Here is a 19,827-nt window from a genome sequence, read left to right on the forward strand (position 1 = left end):
AGCTTTTTTTGTCTTTTTTGTGTGTGTCTGGTTTTTTACTTCTGTACTAAGGTAAAAAAGATTTGAGATGATAAAATGCTAATTACCGGGTTGTGTTAGACTTTGATGCGTGACTGTCCAAGCACCAATATCTGTGTCTTAAGAGAATACTACTAGCAAATGCATATATATGAAAAACCTGGTTTTTCAACTTTAAACATAATCAATATTAAAATAGAGATAAATTTATTAATGAGTTTATAAGATGTGATTGCTTGCTGCAGTGGGAACTTGACTCACTGAGCCAGGAAATCCTTTTAGTGTCTCATATGTTCTCTTCCAATGCTCTTGAATGGCCAACCAATCACTTTGTTTTGTTCAAGATGGGATTTGAGTGGTGAGCATTAAGTAAGGCCTGGTACTCTCATGAGTTTAAGACATTAAAAAAAAAACCCCTCAGTAAATAAGGCAGGCATCATATGCAGAAAAAGTACCTAGCATTATTTACAAACAGTGTGCCATAATGTGAATGTAAAAGGAGTTGAAATATTTTGAACATGCAGCTTTAATTTGACATTTCTTAGTTCACAGTTGCTTAGTCAGGCAGCATTATTTTTTAAAAAAATAAACCGTGGCTGCTCTGTAAATTTTTTACTTAGAGCTTTTGTTACTGTTTTGAGGCTATATAAAGCAAAAATTGAGATGAAACCTATCTGACTTTTTTGAAATGAAAAATAAAACTCTCTTGTTGGCAAGGTAGTAAAAGGTGTGACTGGCTTCCCATTGATTTAGGAGAGGTGAGAGAAGGGCAAATATGTCCTAGCCTTGCTGTCAAAGGTACCTTTTCCCTTGACAGTATTTCACAGTGGTCTTGTTGATTAAGTTAAGCTGATTTACAGGATGCCACTATTTTCAAGATGTCTTGTGTAGATGTTCTATCGATATCAATGCAAGGTGTCATTAAGGATGAAGTACAGGCACAAAGTTCTCAGAAATGAACCTCAGATAAGTCAGGGATAGTCATAAAGCAAAGTTATTAAAATGTGATCTTTGAAGACCCATAGGTGCTAAAGACCCATAGGTCAATATTTCTGACATCCATTGTCCAAGATTCCTACAGGATTTCAGTTTCATCTTAATTTCTTAGTCAGCACAGGTATAATTGGATTAGCTATGTCTGTTCACTGTTCTGTCCTCTTAAATTCTATGCCCACAGCTTTGCACATCTCAGTATCAGCTATGTGATTCAGTAGTCTTATTAGTGCTTTAGATGAAAGGGTTGAAGGTTGAGTAAGATGTAAATGAGACCTAATACTAGTAGTAGTATTTTCAGTACGGCATCAGTCACAGGGAAGCATTTATCATTACCGAAGGCTTTAAGGAAAACTATGACTCTCAGAACGCATTTGTACGTCCCTTCTGGGAGAACTATCTTCCTGTGCCCCACTGGACTATTGTTGCCTCGGGGATGATTCAGGGGAAGACATCCCTTTAGGGGAACTACAACTCAGCTAAGCAATTTTCAGGTGAAAGTTTTCTACAGTTTTTCATCGATTATATCTATGTTTGTTCTAAGGGAAGTTTGCTATCGACTGTTTGTACATTTATTAAGTGACCAAGAATAAGCTACACGTATTTAAACAGATCTCATTATAGAGCTATTTTAAATATGTTTTATCCATTTTCTTACATCTCTGTAATGGGTTTTTTAGTGCCTCACTATCCTTGCATCTTCTTTCAAAGCCTTAGAACAGTACAGCAAATTCTGGTGTTATTTGACTTTCCATAGCAAGGGTTCAGCCTTCTGAATGTGAGATTTCACAGGGTGAAAAAAACCTGAGACGTGACTTTTTACAATACATGGACACAATCTGGTTTATGGTGTAAATTAATCCCTGTTCAGCAAATATTGATAAGCAGCTTCCTCTTAAGCATTACAAGTCATGTAGCTGCTCTGAACTAGTTAGCAGCATTAAATGCCAATTAAATAATGACCCGGGATCACTTCTAGCAAAGTGTTTAGTGTCTTTTATAAGAAAATCAAAGTAATGCCGCTGAAATCACAGAAACTAAGGCAATTTATATCATCTCACAGCAGTTAATCTTTGAGCAGTAAGAAATGAATGCCCTTACCTTTCTATAAGAAATGTGATTTAGAGAGTAAGTTCCTTTTCAGTTTTGAAATTATGATATATCTTGTATTGCTTAGAGTTTATAGTGGATTATTTGAATTACTTTTAGATAAAAAAGAACTATTTTCTTTTTTATCTAAAAAAAAGATAAAATGCAGCTGTAAACCTGTATAAAAATTTGCCCTTCATAAAACATTCCAGAAATTGTGGAATAAATCTTTGTAAAGGCTCAAAGGCAAGCCATAGTTTCTAATGGAACTCTATTACTCTTCCAGGCAATCATAGTAACAACTAGCAGTAAAGAATCTCTTTTAAAATGACATGTATTACAGTGCACCTATAAGAAGTTGACCTATTCTGCAAGATAAATAGAGCACTCACAGAATACTGCAAAAAAAGAATAGGAAACATAATTTATGTCCTTTAAAGGTCTAAAAGGAAGTAATACACTTTAACAATGCCTGGAAATAAATTAGAAATTGTGCCTGGGATATATTAAATAACCAAAACTGGTGAGATGTTTAAATGGAGTATAGTCAAGCAAGTTACAGGATAAGCCTAGAATATCCTCAACCATAGATTTATTTACTTGATTTAAAGAGAAACTAAATGCACAGGCTAAACCAGAAACTTGTGCAATATAAACAGCCATTTCAAAATTATTAGTCCATCAGATTGTGTAATTTCTTTGTCATAATTTCAGAGAATATAGTCTTCCTAAATCTACATTTTCATAATGTCAGCTTGGACCACTACCATTGTCAGTTTTGGCTTCATAGCACAAGCCATGCAATTCAATCTAGTGAGTCCTCTGTGAAACCGAGAGTTCTGTCTGAATTAAAGTGTATTTTTAGACATCCAAACTCAGTTAAAAAATGTAATGTGATGCTTACCTTCTTCCTTCCCTGATAATTTGTTCTGGTGCTTCGTTATTCTTTTTGCCAAAAAATGTGCATCATATTCCTGTTTTAAGGCCTACCTTAGACAAAGATTTGATTTTTTTTTTCACAAAATACACTAAATATGACTGAATCTCCCCAGAAACGTGCTAAAGCTGTAAACAAATATTTTGCACAGTAAGTGGTGAATTGTAAAAATTACTTAATTCCATTTTGTCCTTTCACTCTTGAAGAAGTGTGTCCTATACTTAACGTAGCTTCACACTAGTGCCTAATGCTCTGTGTGCTTAAACATAGGTAAGGCAGAACTTAATGCTCTTCCTCCCACCAGATGCCTGAAGAGCCTCGGGTAACCAGTGCTCCTCATTTGTATACCTTGCTGAAAAGAGCAAGTGTCTGGAAAACATGGGCTGGAGAGGAAGCGGGATACAATTCCAGATTTCCTCTGCTGCTTTTCCTGACTCCTTTAATCCTAGCCAAAGGTCAGCCAGAGCACCAACAGAGAAGAGGGAGAAGTCCCAAGTTCTTACCAAGGTGACCTTAATACCACATCTCTCTCCTTGTTTGTAGGCTGCCATTTCTAATCCTTACTTCAACAGGCAACAGGAACCCTCCTCATTTTTAAAGGAATGACTCTGTGTCTAACTTGAGGGCACAGTTCACTGTAGCACTGTATACTGGGTGTTGTAATACTATTACATTAATACCTGTAGCACTCTGTGCATTTAATCTAAGTATCTTGCCAAAGAGGAATGCAATATTGGGGTAGAATTTTTTTCATCCCAGTAACACGCATAGAATATATAATCTTTTCATAATTCCATCCACCCATTCATCCACCAGTATCCCTCAGACCAGTTAAAAAAGCTAAGATATGTATGCAGCTAATTGTTACATTATCAGCTCCAGCTTGTTACTTTTGAATGACGTTTTCAAAGACTAACTTTTGTTTTCAATGGAATGGATATACCTTTTCGGCTATTGACATTTCCTAATCCACCTCTATAGCAACATACTAGATAGCCACTTTCAGGCACCTGAGGCAGCTTTCTGTCATCATTTTTCAGGTAAAACTGATTTCTATCCAGTGCAATATAGTAACCTATACATACAGAGGTGATGAAGCATGAGATGCTTCTTTTGTTGCAACATTTCCCCTTTCAAGTTTATACAATGCTCATTATCCTGTGGCTACATTTTTTTGCAAACAACATGAAATATAGTTAGAAGATTATAACTCACTTTACTCTTTATTTCAAAGTTGATGCAAAAGTTCGCTGTAGGGATGTGGAAAATGGTTACAATATATTAAGTATCTGATTGTCTTTTGCCATTCAACTTGTTTTGAAATGAGTACCCTATAGATATATGGGTATGTTGCCATTCATATTATATGTTCTAACACACTTAAAGAGGATCCTTGGAAAAGGAACAGGATAATATATAGAACTTTGCAATGTTTTCTGCAATTTTTTCAACTGTGTTGTGAAACTATTTGCTTTTAATCTACAAAGTGAATTCAGAAATAGCCTTCCCAAAGTCTTAAATGTCATTTAGTGCCATTGTGGGACAAAATTGTTACATTATTCACCATAAAGTGCAGTATAACTCAGTAGCTGAAAGAACACTAGCTGAGAAAACACTTTCATGGATGTCTGAAAGGCAAAATGCAGATGTGACAGCTACAAATTTTTTTCTGTCAGAAATTGCAGGTATGTCACTTTGTGTGTGTGTTTTATATTAATCATTTGTCTCAGAAACTAAATCAGATAATCAAATAATAAAATCCCTGAGGTTTTTCAGATTCAGTTTTCTTTGTTGAAGGGCACAAAATCATTCGATATTTACCGTATGTCACCCTCAAAGTTATTTTCTCCATCAAAACAACTCTCCTTGCAGTATAGTAGCATGAAGAGGATATTTTCAGCATTAAATCCACTAACGATATAGAATAAGCATTTCACTGCCTAGTCTTGCTATACAGAATAAATGAGCACTCCATAGTGAATTTAGGCATGTACTATAACGCACAGGGAGAGAATCCAGTGGAGGGCTACGAGGATGTTCAGGGGACTGGAGCATCTCTCGTATGAGGAAAGGCTGAGACAGCTGGGTCTGTTTAGCCTGGAGAAGAGAAGGCTGAGGGGGGATCTGATCAATACTTATAAATATCTAAAGGGTGGATGTCAAGAGAATGGGGCCAGACTCTTCTCAATGGTGCCCTGTGACAGGACAAGGGGCAGCAGGCACAAAATGGAACACAGGAAGCTCCATCTCAATATGAGGAAAAACTTCTTCACTTTGAGGGTGACAGAGCACTGGAACAGGCTGCCCAGAGCGGTTGTGGAGTCTCCTTCTCTGGAGATATTCAAAACCCACCTGGATGTGATCCTGTGCAACCTGCTCTAGGTGATCCTGCTTTAGCAGGGGGGGTGGACTAGATGATCTCCAGAGGTCCTTTCCAACCCCTACTCTTCTGTGATTCTCTCTCTTATTTGCTGTGTGAACATCAGAGTAGATCAAAAGGACCTCCATCAATCTCCCTTGTAGGAGATATTCCCTTTGTAGTAATGATTTAAAATACTTATTCTGCCAGAGACAGATTTAATTATCTCTAGCTGATGGTTGGTGCAGGCATATGAGAGAGGGGTCCCAGTTCTTGCTCAATCAATGTTTTGCTCTCTTTGGTGTGAGGTACAGCCCACAGATCCATGTCCTGAGGCTTTCTTCTAGATCAAGATCCACATAGGAGATAAGCAGAGGAACATCCAACTGGTACATCCAGACAGAGCAGAATCCAGTGACAGAAGTGTGGATGGCTGAGAAATTTCACTATTGAAACTTAGACATAACCTAGGTTATCTCTTACCTTACACAGTATATATACATGCAAAATTTAAAAAGCAAAAGTAGTACTTACCTGCCAAGGAGTTGTTATTTTCTGTCATTTCTGCTTTCAGAAAACATTTGAAGATGCATTCCACAAAAAAAGATTAAGTATAAAGATCCTATAAAACACTTTTTTGCAGTAATAGAAGATTTTGAAACTTACCGGAACTGAAATTTGAGGATTATTTTTAAGTTTTCCAAGCACAGCGAAGCCATCAACGCTGATTTTCCCTTTTGGTTTTATGTTTAAAGTTTCAATTTTAATACAGTCAATAAAAAGCGTGACACTGTTTGCTTCCACACTTATCATAAGCTTGTGCCACTGGGAGTCGAACAAGAAAGGCAAATGCAAAAATGATGCAGTTTGGAGATTTCCATCCGCTCCTTTATAAGAAAACTCAACACTTTTCATTTGACCATTAAGATTCACTCCGACTTGTTCTTTTCCTGAAGAATCCTGAATCTGCCAAATAGTCCAGTATTTCTGAAGTGTGGCCCCAGTCATCCGAAAAGTAGTTAGAAAGGAATATTCATCAGGCAGTCCATTGGAATATATGGCACTGTGTAGGATCAAAATACAGTACATTTGTTGTGTATTTGTTTTGAAAAGCTCTGCATATCACCACAAAGTAATGAGAAACACTTACTCAGTGGAACCCTGTTTCAACCATGCTTTTATTGGTGCTCTTCTGCATGCAGAGTCCCAAAACAGGATGTCCTTTTGAGTCATTAGTGTTGCTAATGGCAAAAGGAACTGGTTCAGAAAGGTGGGTTCTTCCAACATTGTACAATATTGATGATAACCCTTTCTAAGTGTAATGGATGGAGCAACAACAGACTCCTACTTCAGATTTAGAAAGTATATCCTACAATTATGCTACTTCCTACTATTAGACTTACAAAATCAGTCAACATAGTGTGACTTTGTGATTGGCCAGGTAGATAGTGCAGTTCTGATTTGGTTTTGAAGACATAAGAATGTCTTTTGCAAATACATTTTCTTGTTCAGCCTCACAATAACCATTTTGTTAATGTATTAGCTATCACTTCAGCAGAAATCATTCAACAAATCATTCATTGACAAGTATACACACAGTAAAAATGCATTATGTCCAGTGACATTCAACCACAAGACTACAAGTAGCAGGGAACAGATTTGCCACCTATAAAATGTTTCATTCTTTTGCAACTTCTATAATGTGAGATTTGGAAATGCAAACAAGTACTACTGGCCGTGTCACTGTGCAAAACAGTAATGTCATTTTTTTATCTCAAATGTGTCAGTAAATCCAATAGAATATTTAAAATATATGCCTTTTTATATTCTATGGATCGTAAAATTATAGTGTCATAATCCAGTCAACATCAATACATTATTTGCTATCTATCCACATTTAAGAATAAGGGGTTTTTTTAATAAATTTCTTAAGTATAGAGATACACAGAGCTATTTTGTCACCAGCATTCATTAGAATAACTTCTCAGACAAGTAGGCATTTTGAACAAAGGTTATTTTGGAGTGGCAGACCAACCCTATTTCAGCAGGAATTTAGCCAGCGTTAGTGAACCTCAGGCTTTAGGCCGGCGGGGAGAGGGAAATGAAAAAAAATGAATTAGTTAGTTCTTATTCTGCATGCTTGATGACTACTGATTTAGTAAGAGAGTCTCTACAGTTCATTGTTTGGTGTTAAAGTGTCCAAAGCTGTAGTGCAATCATATTCCAGCAGGTGACGGCACAGCCTCAGCAGGATTTCAGTAAGGACCGGGACAAGCCTGGCAGCAGCAGCAGCTTCACCTTATTAATACACTACCCAAACTGCTGGTGTTTCTCCTCTTTCCCCGTGAGCCTTTACATGCACCTGAAAGCTGGTGTATGAGGGAGGGGAATGTTTAGCTAGAAGATTATCTCATTGCACAAAGTGTGGAGATACACAAAGGTGGGACAGGGGGTTCCTTGCCAATATCTTTAAACTGCCTGTGGTTTGCTATGACTTGTGTCTCTGTTGATTGCGGATGCAGTAGTCTGTCCCAGCTGGCTTTGTCTGATAGGAATTTATCTAACTTGTGTTCTTTTATTGTTTTGTTTCAGTTTGTATCTTGCCATTTTAAATGCAAATGACAATGCATGGACATTGTACCTTTCCTCCTGTTCTGAGCACTTTCCAGTGTATGCTGCTGTCCCCTGTCCTTTGGTTAGGCTTCTAGCTTACAGAATATATTTATGTATTCTTTCCCGCTCCAGGAACATACTCCCTCTCCCTATCCAGACACATATTAGACTCTTGTTAAGCTTCTGATTCAGTTCAGCACATCTTTTATGGCCCTCAGTGTCCTTCATCCTCCATAATATCTCTTAAGCAGGTATTTCAATGTCCTCTGCTGCTAAAACCTTAGGTCAGCTGAGGCATTTATCTCTTCATTTGCTGAATCGCACTGTTTGTTCTCGCACAAGAGCTGGTTTTCATACTACCTCATTGAAGGTGGTATTGTTGGGTAATTTTTTAACTAGCCTCCATGTGACATTCCACTTTCTCTCTGTCAAGTTCAGCAACTCTAGGGAAACGATGCACCGAGCTCTGCAGCTGAAGGAGGCATTGCTAATCCCAGATCCTCTGAGGAGAGGTTTTCATTCTTTCTCTGAGCTGATAAGTTTTGCTGTCATGGCAATACTGTTTAAAATATCACACACATTCTCACCCCACCTCAGCTGACATAACTATACTGCGGGGAAAAAAACCCCAAACAAACAAAAAACAGTAAGCAAATATAGTTACACTTTTTGATTAGGAGATTGTTTATGCCAGATTGGCAAAAGGATTCTTTGCACCATATTTAGCTATAGCGTTAGTCCTTTACAAGCCATCATATGGGTCCTCCTTCTTTTTAGAAATTAAAATAGAAAAGTGATATACAAGGAAGAGAAATTATGTAAGAACTTATGTCATTGATAAGGGAAAACTAAATTATAAGAAACTTATACAGAACAGTAAAGATAAAAAGTCAGTACACAGGCCTTGACAAATAGTTACATTTTAAAAAACTTTTAATAACCAGCTGCCTTTAGACCAAAGACTTAGTACCAGAAATGTGAGTCAACATAACTAAGCACAACATGACCTATCACCAGAAAGGTACTCTGCAGGGGGCTGTTACAAGATTTGTACCTATAATTCTACAAATAAAGCAGAGACAGAGTCTCATCTCACTTACTCCAACAGTAACAAAAAGCAATTCCATTTGCTTTAGTGGTAACAGTGTATTTCAGTACACAGTTTTTCCCAAAGCCTGTGATCTTTACATAGGCAAAAACCCTACTGAAGTCAGCAGCTTAAAATGCTAAATGTTTGGAAGCCATGGCAAATTTATCATATTAAAATAAACAATTGTAGAGCAGTTATTCTTTCATCTCACTGCAAAGTGAAGTGTGCTGGATTCTGTAATCTTGAACAGCTGGTGACTATATGAGCACTTAAATTATTTCCATAAATTATTTTTAACATACATGTTTCCAATTCCACTAATTTATGGAAGGAAATCAAGCAATTTTAAACTTAGATTCAGGCGGATGAGCAAAGGAAGAATTAATATGCAAAATTATTTCAAGTATGCAGGCCAAATTAAGTCCCGACCTATTTCCTACCCCCTTAAAATTGCCAGGGATATAAGCCATTAAAGCATTGTTTTAATTCATTTTTGTATCTTAGGTTTGTAAGAGAGCAGTCTAGTCTTGCTTTCCTTGTGTATTCAGAACTACTATTAACTGCTTTAAGCGTGAAATGAGTGCAAGATCAGACCAATATTTTATAAGATATTTGAGTCCTTGGTTAATTTTTTTAAATACAGTTTGGGGGGAAGGGTGAAACATTTGTAATCATCTAAGGGAACTTCTGAAGCACTACTGTTTTCTTTTAATCTTTTTCATGAATACCTAAAAGTCTTATTAATCCCGTACCTTGAGTGCTTACCAGAAGATTTCTTTAAGATTTCAAGGCTAAGTCCTACCGAGGCATCAATATATTAGAGACAAGTCATCTGGCTTGGTGGTGGAAGCCCTGAATAGTCCCACTGACTTCAGGAAGTCATCAAGAGCAATGGAGTATTTTAAGAGGTTAACTATGTATTGATTTGAATACTACAAAATAACTGCTTATTTTATTAAACCTGGTTTTTTAAGAGTTAATTTCTTAGGTGAGCTCCATTGCCACTGAGATAACTTACTGCTTGCTAAATGAAGACTTTAGAAATGTCAGTACAATCCACTAGAGGTGGCTGTAGAAATTCCTCTGGCCAGCCTTATGATAATGCAGTATCATATGCCCACGGGTGTGGGTTCCTTTGCTTAAGGTGGAGACACTTGGGTCTGCACCTCCTGAAGCCTCCTAGAATCACAGCTGACCTGGCAGGCACTATCTGGCAGCCATCAAAGAAGCAATAACAATAAAAACTAGCTAAGCATTTTTAAAAGCAACTGTCCTAAGTCATTAGCCAGAAGTCATTTGCTAGGACTCATTACCCTCAGCTGGTCTCTGTTCTTCAGAAACATCCAGTTCTGAGCTAATTATTTCTCTTATGAGCTAATTAGCCTTTTAGCTGTATTTTGTCTTTTCCATTACAATGTCATCATCAATATCAATGGAGCGGTACTATGTAAGATAACTTATTTGTAATGCAAAAGGAAGAGCACCTTAAGAACTTTGGTGGCTGGATGTAGAAAAGCCAGACCTTCAGGCATATGCATTTGAGGAGCATTACTTCACAGAGAAGCATTATTCCCAAAGGAAAAAAAACCCAGAAAATCAGCCTATCAAATTCTCTGGATGTTCCAAGCTTACTGATAAAGCTTTATAAACTTATTATTTTCATTTTAGAATTTCTTATCATAATGTGTTTGTCATGTCACTTGTTAAAGTGGTTTGCAGTACACCACTACCCCAAATATAAACACTGTTCAAAAGACAGCTTCAATTTTTATGTTGCTCTGCTTTCTACTGAGATGAGGATGCAAGCAAAGAGGTATCATTTCTGGATTCATAGGCTGCCTTCACGTTACTAAATTCAGTATGCCCAGGACTGTTCTCTGATACTAAGTTCAGCTGGCATGAAAAAGTTTAAACCTGCTTAATTCCAAAATATTACACTATATGCAAGCTGCTTATTGGGAATGGTCCATGGCCTATGCTAACTGCCAAGCTGTGCCCAGGAATTGTTTAAAGAGTGCTAATTAGTCTGGACCCAAATCATGCCAAAGTCTTGTTTAACATTTTAACAGTATAGATGATTGAGTGTGAATGCCTTGGAATGTTCCCTGGCATTCATTTATCCATGTGGACACAGGGGCCTTGTGATGTGACAGCTGCATTTGTGAAGTCAAAGGATTAAGATTTCATCCAGCGCATAAAGATAGCTAGCCCTTTTCCCCCACATAAAAACATATCATGAACATATTCCTCTGTGCTATTTTTTTTTAAAGCTTGCAATTAAAAATCAACACAATTGTTATCCAAATTACCAGTATTAATTTTGTACTTACTAACTGGTGGACACCTACAACAGGTACATACATTAAATTGAAAAATGACAGGTTCAGTATGTCAGGGACAGTGGCCATGAGTCATGGCCGTTTCACAGGTTCTAATTACACGAAGAACAGTTAACACTTCAGCAGATTTTATGCTAGAAAAAGCAATGGCCAGTGGGAATTTATGTGGATGATGGGAGAAGCTTAAGTCAAGGCTTGTATGCTATCATTTCTGTTCATTCTCGGATATACTTCTGGATATACCTTGGCAAGTATGCTAAGCAGCAAAAAGACCAAGCTACAATTTAGTAGTGTTTTAAGGAAGCTGTGTAAGCTTTTCAGGGCATAAGCTATTGTTATAGCAAAGACCAAATAAATATGCTCAGCCATGCCCATCTAATTGAGCTTTCATTGCCATTCCATAGCCACTCTAACATGGGCTTGTCTGCATTAGTATAATGATCATATGCTAGTCTAAAAAAATATTTTACTATTTTTGATAAATACTGACTGAACAGTGACAGGCAAGCCCTCTCTGCTGATAGTGTAACTGGCTTGCATGCCATTTCTATGCATGTGCCCACCTCCCCATCCCTTCCTGGAATGCCTTACATAGGGGAACAGGTTTAATTAGGGTGACCCCTCCCTATTTCATAAGGCAAGAGAAGACATTGTCCATGGCTGTTGGGTTACTGGGTACTAACATGGCTCAACGAAGGTGTGAGAAGAGATCTCTGCAGCGGAGCAGGCGCAGAGCTTGCTGTTGCCTGACGTGTTTATCGAGGGTCCCTCCCCAGTGTTCCTGTAGCTCTTGTGCCTTCATGCCTATGTCAGCCACCCAGATCGGGAAAACAGCGCTGCGTATTGTTTCCAAGCTCACTCTAGTTTTGCCTCCCTCACCTCTTGGCGAAGCAGGAGCTCACAGCGATGGAGGCATGAACCGGGGGGTTATACTCTCTGTGTCCGTGACCGGCGACAGCTACGGCGGCCCCCGCCACCCCCCGGGGCTGCCCCGGTCCCCGCGGCTGGGCGGTGTTTCAGCACCACTGACACGGACAGCTCCGCGGGGGGGGGGCGGCTCAGGCGGCTCTTCCTCCCTCCTCTCCCTCCCCTCCTCTTCCTCCCCTGCCTGCAGCGGCGGGATGCAGCTGCTGCCCGCTGCTACCCAAGGAAATATTTACATTATCGTTAAATACTCCACGTGTGAATAAAGGATAGCGGGGTGTGGCCGGAGAGAAGTGCAACAGGAGTTCAGGGTTGCTGCAATGCCTGGGTCTTGGAAAGCCAGAGCTACGCCTGTGCCACTGAAAATGCTCGGCCTTGCTGAGGTGCTCTGCGTAATTTGCTAACTCTTGTTATGCTTTGCAGGCATTTCATCATTGCAAATTCATACCACCTACCATGCCACATTATAAAGATAATGTGGAGAGTTCTGGTTTTTCAAAAAAATATTGGAAATGGCATCAGGTATGCCTCTCCTGTGCTGTTAGCCTCAGCTGCTTACTGCCAACTTCGCTCCTTCTGAATTAGCTTACTGAAAGGGGCACACTGTAAAATAACACTGGAGAAGAGCAGCAGGATCAGGCTCAGTGACAGAGGAGCAGCACACTGGGACAAGACACTTGGCTCACGTGCAGGTGACTTTTTAGTCTGAGCCAGGGCCCAATTTCAGGTATGCCATGAGGTAGCATTGCAGTGTAACAGCACAGTGTTGACTGGAAGTACCAGTCGGTGTTTTGAATGTGGTAAATTCATGATACTGCAGCACCATACCCAGCCAACAAGCCCAGTGGCAGTAATCAGCTCAGATGCCGTGGTGTATTAACATAGCTGGTATAGACTTGATCAGGGATAACTTGTATATATGGAGCATATATCTCACTAGAGCCATTTATAGCAATAAGTCTAAACTTTCTTAAAAATTAAAATATTAGCACTTTGATAGCGCAGACTGTTTCTAAGCTAAGAAACATGAGTTGAAAATCTGAGAATCTCCAACTCTTAGTGAAATGAAGATCCCATTTACTGTCTGTGGTTGGATTCACAGTTATGCACTGGCAGCCTTGATTTGCCATTGGGATGGAAAGTAGCCACGAGTCCAATGTAACCAACCAGTGAAGCTTTAAACTAGCTTAACCTGGTGGCTAAAAAGGTAGAAGCCAGGGAGGACTGCAGCGAGCAAATGTTGTCGGTGATAGCCAGAGTATGACAAAAACACTTTGCACTCTTATTATTCCCAGTTGAAACAGTAGTCCAATTAAAAGTCTTGCCAGTTAATTGCTAAGTAAAGGCATTCTTAATTACCTAAGATGCTGGACCAGAGTACAGACTTGCCTAAGTTTGGCAAAGACATCTCTACCCTGCTGTACTGTCTCTATTCCCTCACTGGCAGCAAGTCTGGCCTGTAAAGCACAAATACAATTAGATTCCTAAATCCTGGCTCCTATTGCAACTTGCCTGTGACATGCTAAATAATAGTTTTCATCTTTTATAGATTAAGTGACCATAAATCAGCCAGGAACATGCGTGTACCAGTTATCCAAAAAGAAAAAATAAAACCCCTTACCATACAATCAATCAGCTTTTATCCTACCATGTCTCTGCAATCCTTACATGATCAGCAGAATCCCTTTGTGTCAATGCTTTGAGAAAACTTTCCCCACTCTCCTCCTGTTATCTTTTCTTTGCCTCCTTATCTCTTTTCAAGTCATCAAGAACTTCTGGCTTCACTTCCTAGAAGTGAATCCCTTTCTATTGGCAAATCTTGAGGCACCCTGACCAATATCATTGGTAGAGGAAAGTGGAAGTTCCTGAAATCGCTGTTGAAGAATGAGTCTGGCTTGGTGGTGGCAATGAAGGAAAACAGAAAAAAAAAATTAACTTCTCTTTCCCCTTCCAAAAGCTTTGCAAATGAAGTGATCTAGCTGGGGAGAGGATCAATCCCTTAAATGATAATATTGCAAAATACGTGTATTTCAAAGTCAAACTACAAAAAGCATTACCTGGTTGGGATCCTGAAGTCTACATTGGGTCCCAATTTATAAGCCACTTGTAGAGAAGTGGAGCCCACTACTCTCTGGATAATTCCTTGAGCAGCAGCTTTTTCTATTTGGAACTGAGAAATCAGGTCAAAGCCTACAAGAAAAAATATACATGTCCAGAATGTAACTTTCATTTTAATTTAATTAGACAATTGTGCAGTCATAGAGCTGAATATAACCTGATAAAGTTTCTGAAAAGCAGATTTTTTCTGAGAAAGTTGGAATGCTACTTGCCTGGCAAGTCATCTTGGCCAATCCTGATTGTTGGGCAGAGATCAGTTCTCTGACTGGCACCCAGAATGACTGGTAGTCCTGCAAAAAAGGGAGAATTTATTAACCATGTGCCTGCACATTGCCTCAGATCACATTAAAAATTTAAGTGAAGCAACTGTAAGAATATTATTAATTAAATAGTGCTATAAATAATAATAATTAGATGTATATAATAATAAATTTAAACTGTACTCAGTGAAGTCAGAGGTGTAAGAAGATAAGCATCTGTTTCTAGAGAGCTTCAAATTTAAAATTATAACTCAACTGATTATTTGAGGGCTTTTTTCCAAGAATTTAAATGAGAGCGTTATAATAATTCTTCTCTTGCAGAGCTATGGAGAAATAGTTGTAGCATAAGAAGGCCTGCTGTGTAAGGAGTTTTTGGTTTGGAACTTTTGGTGGTTTAAGCAAACTTTGAAAAAAAAAGTCAGTTACCTAAATCAACACTCTCCCTAGTCCCAAGGAAACTTAAACAAACCTCATGCCAACTAAAGAGGCTGTTGAGAAACTGTTGGCAGCTTTTCCACCCTCTCTGGTATTCCAGGTGTTCCTGCCTTCCTCTGTGCCACATTTGATCAGAGAATGATCATTCATGAAATATAGGGTGGGGGCAAGAAGAACTTATGGACCTTTTTTGTTGACCCAAAGACGAATCTAGAAGAAATTTGTTGACGAAACCAAATTTTAAAATCTAATTTTTCAGAATATTGTCTGTCATTAAGCCTTGTAATGAGCTTGAAAACCTACCAGATTCCCCTAATTTAAGGAAAGAGGAAGGAAAAATAAACATTTATTTGAAGAGTTTAAGAGTCATGTACAAGTCCAGTATCAGGTCAATCTGGAAAATGTTAGTAGATTCTGGATGCGGAAGAATGAAGCATGCAAGTTGGAAAGAGATGCATTTCTAACCTACAGAGAGCCTCTTGTGTGCTGCAAAGGCTCAACCATAAATGTGGGTTTCCTTCTGACAACATAAACTTAAAGGGAACATTCAGCTTGACATGTTACACCTCAGAAACAGCCTCATTCTATATTATTTGATGAGACATATGGCTGACATCCAGCCATTTACATTTTATGCCCAGCAAATAAAGTAGAACCAGTTTGTTGCCACACGTAGAAGAATTTTTAACTAGGAGCACTGAAAGATGGGGGGAGGTTTGTGTCCTGTATCTACCACCTATATCCAGCTTTTAATCCTTACCTTAAAAATACATCTACTAACGAGTTTAAAATAACATACACAGCTCTTGCTTTTTCCTCTCTTTCTCATATGCATCCATCCATCCATCCACATAGACAGTTCTCCCTTTCTGTGACGGCTAGCTAGAGAGGATTTTAATTTTGAACAAGCTCAGAATAATTCTTTTGACAGTCAAAATTACAGAGAGATGAAATGCAGATAAAGTCTGTCTCCTTACTTGATTGTTGCTGGATGGTGGCTGAGATGAAAGACCACAGAAAACTACACACGTAAAAGGAAGCTGTAATTTTCCTGTAAACAGAAAGAAAACTCCAGTATGAATGTATAGTTTCTGACAGATTCTGTTATTGACTTTCTCCTCAGAGCCGTGCATATCGAATGTATAAAAACCCGAGTTAAGGATTTACTAACAGATTTGACAAGACAATTTCTTTACATGAGAACTTTTTATCTTTGCCCTATAATAAAACATGTCAATGAAGCTCTTTCTATTACCATTTCCTTCACATAATGCTGTCATAAAACCAAACAACAAAGGCGGCAGCTGGCAAGGACAGCTTTAACCATTCTAATCTCTTATTTACAGATTTCTCTAAATCCCACTTGTTCTCTTACCAGTTGCTTTTCATCTTCACTGCTGGCTTTCTTCACTTCTCTCATGTGAATACGTGGTGTATATAGTCACACTCCCTGCTTCCCTCTCATTAGTCCTGTTGAAGAGAGCGGCAGTGGGTGCAGACAGCTCCTCCTGCCCCACGCAGGACCCAGCAGGGAGGGAGGTGCCGGCTGCTGGGTCTGTTTTAATCTCATGAAGGGAAGGAGGTGGAGGCTGGACAGACATGTGTGTCCTGGCGGGCTCTGAAGGCGGATCTCTGGAGCCAATTGAATATAAAGAAGCCAAGAGAGCAAAGAAAAGGCTACTGCTCGCACCAGCATCAGGGCAGGGAGATTAAGAAAACGTGCGTTCAGCGATGCCAGTCACTGAATGCTGGGTCTGCTCTTCAGCCAGGCAGATGAAAGAATAGTATGTACTGGGGGTTTGAGGAAGCTGGTGGCCCTGATGTGGTGTTAAGACTAAAAGCTTTGAGAACAAGGGAATGCCAGTCCTGTAAAGAAGGCATTTCCATTTCTCACCGATTTACTCATCAGGTGGCCTCAGGAGAAGCCTAGCTGGTGATGTCCCAGTTGTTTCTTCTGAATAAAACTGATTATATAAAAGGGTTTTCATTGCTTAAACTCAAACCTTTCCAAGGAATACACATATGCATTACTAAGCAGACTCCTGTTCTTCTGTTGTCATTGATAAAACACTCACTTTTCATAGACTATTACACATTTGGACACACAAAGACATTTATTCATATTTGTTCACATGGATGTAAAAAGAGAGACTAAAATCTGTATGCATTAAAAGACCAAGGAAAAGAGGTGAACAGCCAGAAGGTCTCAATAGTTACCAGAGTCAAAATTCATGTATGTATGGAAAGGTATGGTAGGTTGTACTAATACATCGCACTTGTAAGGTTTCATCTCCTCTCGATTCTTAATATGCTAAGGTAGTTTAAACTTCCATTTTTATTTTTTTTTTTAAGTGTGGGATATAGCAAATGCATGACCTCTGCTGTCTGCTGAGAGTCTGAAGTAATAATTGAGTAATGAACTACCCCATTTGTCCTCATTTGCTGTAATGCACATTCCCAGTATTGGCAATTCCAGTATTAATGTTGTTCACACTTTTATGTCTGTTGTTAGAAAGGGAGAGGCTGGATCATAGACATGAACAATTTGCCATGAATAATGTCCCATTTTAATGCCTAAGCAAGCACATCTTGGATGATACCACTTTTTCCCCCTTCAAGGGAAAGGTACGTTCAGGGAGCCTTGCAGTCTGGCGTCATGATGGTGAACACATGATATCTGTGCCAGAATTGGCACATGAAACCACTGTCAATAAAGCAAATTAAAAATCAGAGAAATATTAATTTGATTTCACAATAAGTTTGCCCAAGTCACTGCACACCTGAGTCACTTATCCCCCATGCAGATATTACCGTTGCGTCATGCAGTGGTATCTGTAGGGCATAAGAGGAGTCTATAAGGAATAGGAGGGAGAGCAGGACGTGGAAGTCACCTGAAGCTATAAAGAAGGGGAAGGACATAGGAATGTGGCATGGGATGGAACAAATGAGAGCACCTGGGGCTTAGAAGGAGCACCAGAAGATTTGTGAGGGAACAGAAAAGAGCCACCAGGTGCCAAACTATCTCTTTTGTCATATATAAGTTGTGGCATTAAGTTTGCCTTTGAGACTGCTTAGTATTGCCAATTTATTTGTGGCAGCATTAAGGAAGAAAAACCCATCCCAGTAGTTAGATATGGAACTAAGTGGAATCATCTTTGAATAAATATTTTTGGCACATGATGTGAAGATGTCTACCATTGCCTGTGTCTGGGGTTATTGACACACACATTATCCTCTCCAAAGAGTGGGAGCCTTGTTCAGAGAAATTTGGAGAACACATACTCTGTTTCTGAAAAATCTATAATCTGTTTTCATTTGCATTTCATTGCAGCAATTCTCATCCATGGAACTTCTTTTATGCCTGGAGTATTTTCTCAATCCAGGATCTTCAAAAGCCATGATTACTGAAAAAAACCCATGGGAGACACTATGTAACTAAAGCTTGGAAAAGCCATTTACTATTCTATTTGTGGGCAAAGGAAAAATTCTTTAGAAGACACTAATAGGCTCTGGTTGTCCTGTGTGCATTTTGATGTCTTCATCTTGAAACAAAACTCACAATCTATGATGAAATTCCTGATTTTACGTTCTACTAATAATTATCACATTATCTTCAAAGAGCCAGACAAATATTAGCAGACAAACTAGTGGTAGATGGTTTATTAGCCCCATGATCTAGTCAATATTATTCCCATGTAAATGTAAGCTGAGATAGATGGAGTAGGTATCTCATATATCTTGCTGGGGGTCACAGAGACAGTCTCCATCCAACTAGCACTCACATTTAGATGAACTGACTATTTTGATATGTGTCTAGGCTACTTTGTATTTTTCCCTTTCTATGAATTTGACTAATATAGATTTTTTCAGAAAATCCCAGTGCACAGTGATTACTGTTTAGCCATTTGCTCAGAGATCCATCATCTAAGCACTAACTGCTTAACTGTTTAAAGCAGATTATCCAAACAACATAGAACATGATTCTCCAAAAGGTCTCTGTTCTTTAGCTAAGGTATGGTGACTTTGTTCAAATACTATCTCCTGAAAACAAGCTATGTAGGAATGGCATTACCTCGCTAGCATTTTCAAGTGTGCTTACGCATCTGACTTCACATTCCTCTCCTCAAATGTCTGATTCCATATTCCTGTTCTTCTGTGTAGCTTGGGTTGGAGAACATGTATTCGTACAGCTGTCTAGTGAGACTGCGGCTGGACTGGAGGGAAATAGCAAATAAATTAGGTGGACCCAGCTTCTCTTGTGGATATAAAGCTTGCTCTCTGTGATGAAAAAGGTTGCAGTGAGATGGCTGTAGTTAGACTTTCAGAAGGCACAATCCAGCACAAACCACAGAAACCGACATTTGGCTCAGAAGAACCCATTAAATGTGTCAGAGAAGAAGGTTCCTCAGTTCAGGCTTGGGCTGATGTCAATTTAGGATGGCTAAATTAAGCCATCTCCTGATGTTTATTGTTTGACTGGGCTCGAAGGAGCTCAATGTCACTGGATTGTACTTTCGAGCAGGATTTTTAGGAGGGACTAGGCAAGTTTGTTCTTCCTCTGAAAAGTATTTGCAGCATATATGCAGGCACTGAAGGCTCAAGAACAGGCTTTGGGACTGGAGGAACAAAGTCCAATTTGCTGTGTTAAAGTG

The 19,827-nt window shown here is 38.9% G+C and overlaps 1 protein-coding gene across 1 annotated transcript in view; it reads right to left on the bottom strand.

Moving 5' to 3' along the window:
* The window catches only part of COL9A1 (collagen type IX alpha 1 chain), a 75,262-nt gene extending 58,698 nt beyond the window's left edge, over positions 1-16,564 (bottom strand). The window contains exons 1-5 of the mRNA XM_054820977.1: positions 16,551-16,564; positions 16,153-16,226; positions 14,693-14,770; positions 14,420-14,552; positions 6,063-6,459 (exon numbers count right to left, since the gene is read on the bottom strand). Of these exons, the coding sequence (XP_054676952.1) occupies positions 6,063-6,459; positions 14,420-14,552; positions 14,693-14,770; positions 16,153-16,226; positions 16,551-16,564 (696 nt within the window). The remainder of the gene's footprint in view (positions 1-6,062; positions 6,460-14,419; positions 14,553-14,692; positions 14,771-16,152; positions 16,227-16,550) is intronic.
* Between the last annotated feature and the right edge of the window lie 3,263 nt (positions 16,565-19,827).

Source organism: Grus americana, chromosome 3 (genome assembly GCF_028858705.1).
Source record: "Grus americana isolate bGruAme1 chromosome 3, bGruAme1.mat, whole genome shotgun sequence".
Taxonomy (NCBI): Eukaryota; Metazoa; Chordata; class Aves; order Gruiformes; family Gruidae; genus Grus; species Grus americana.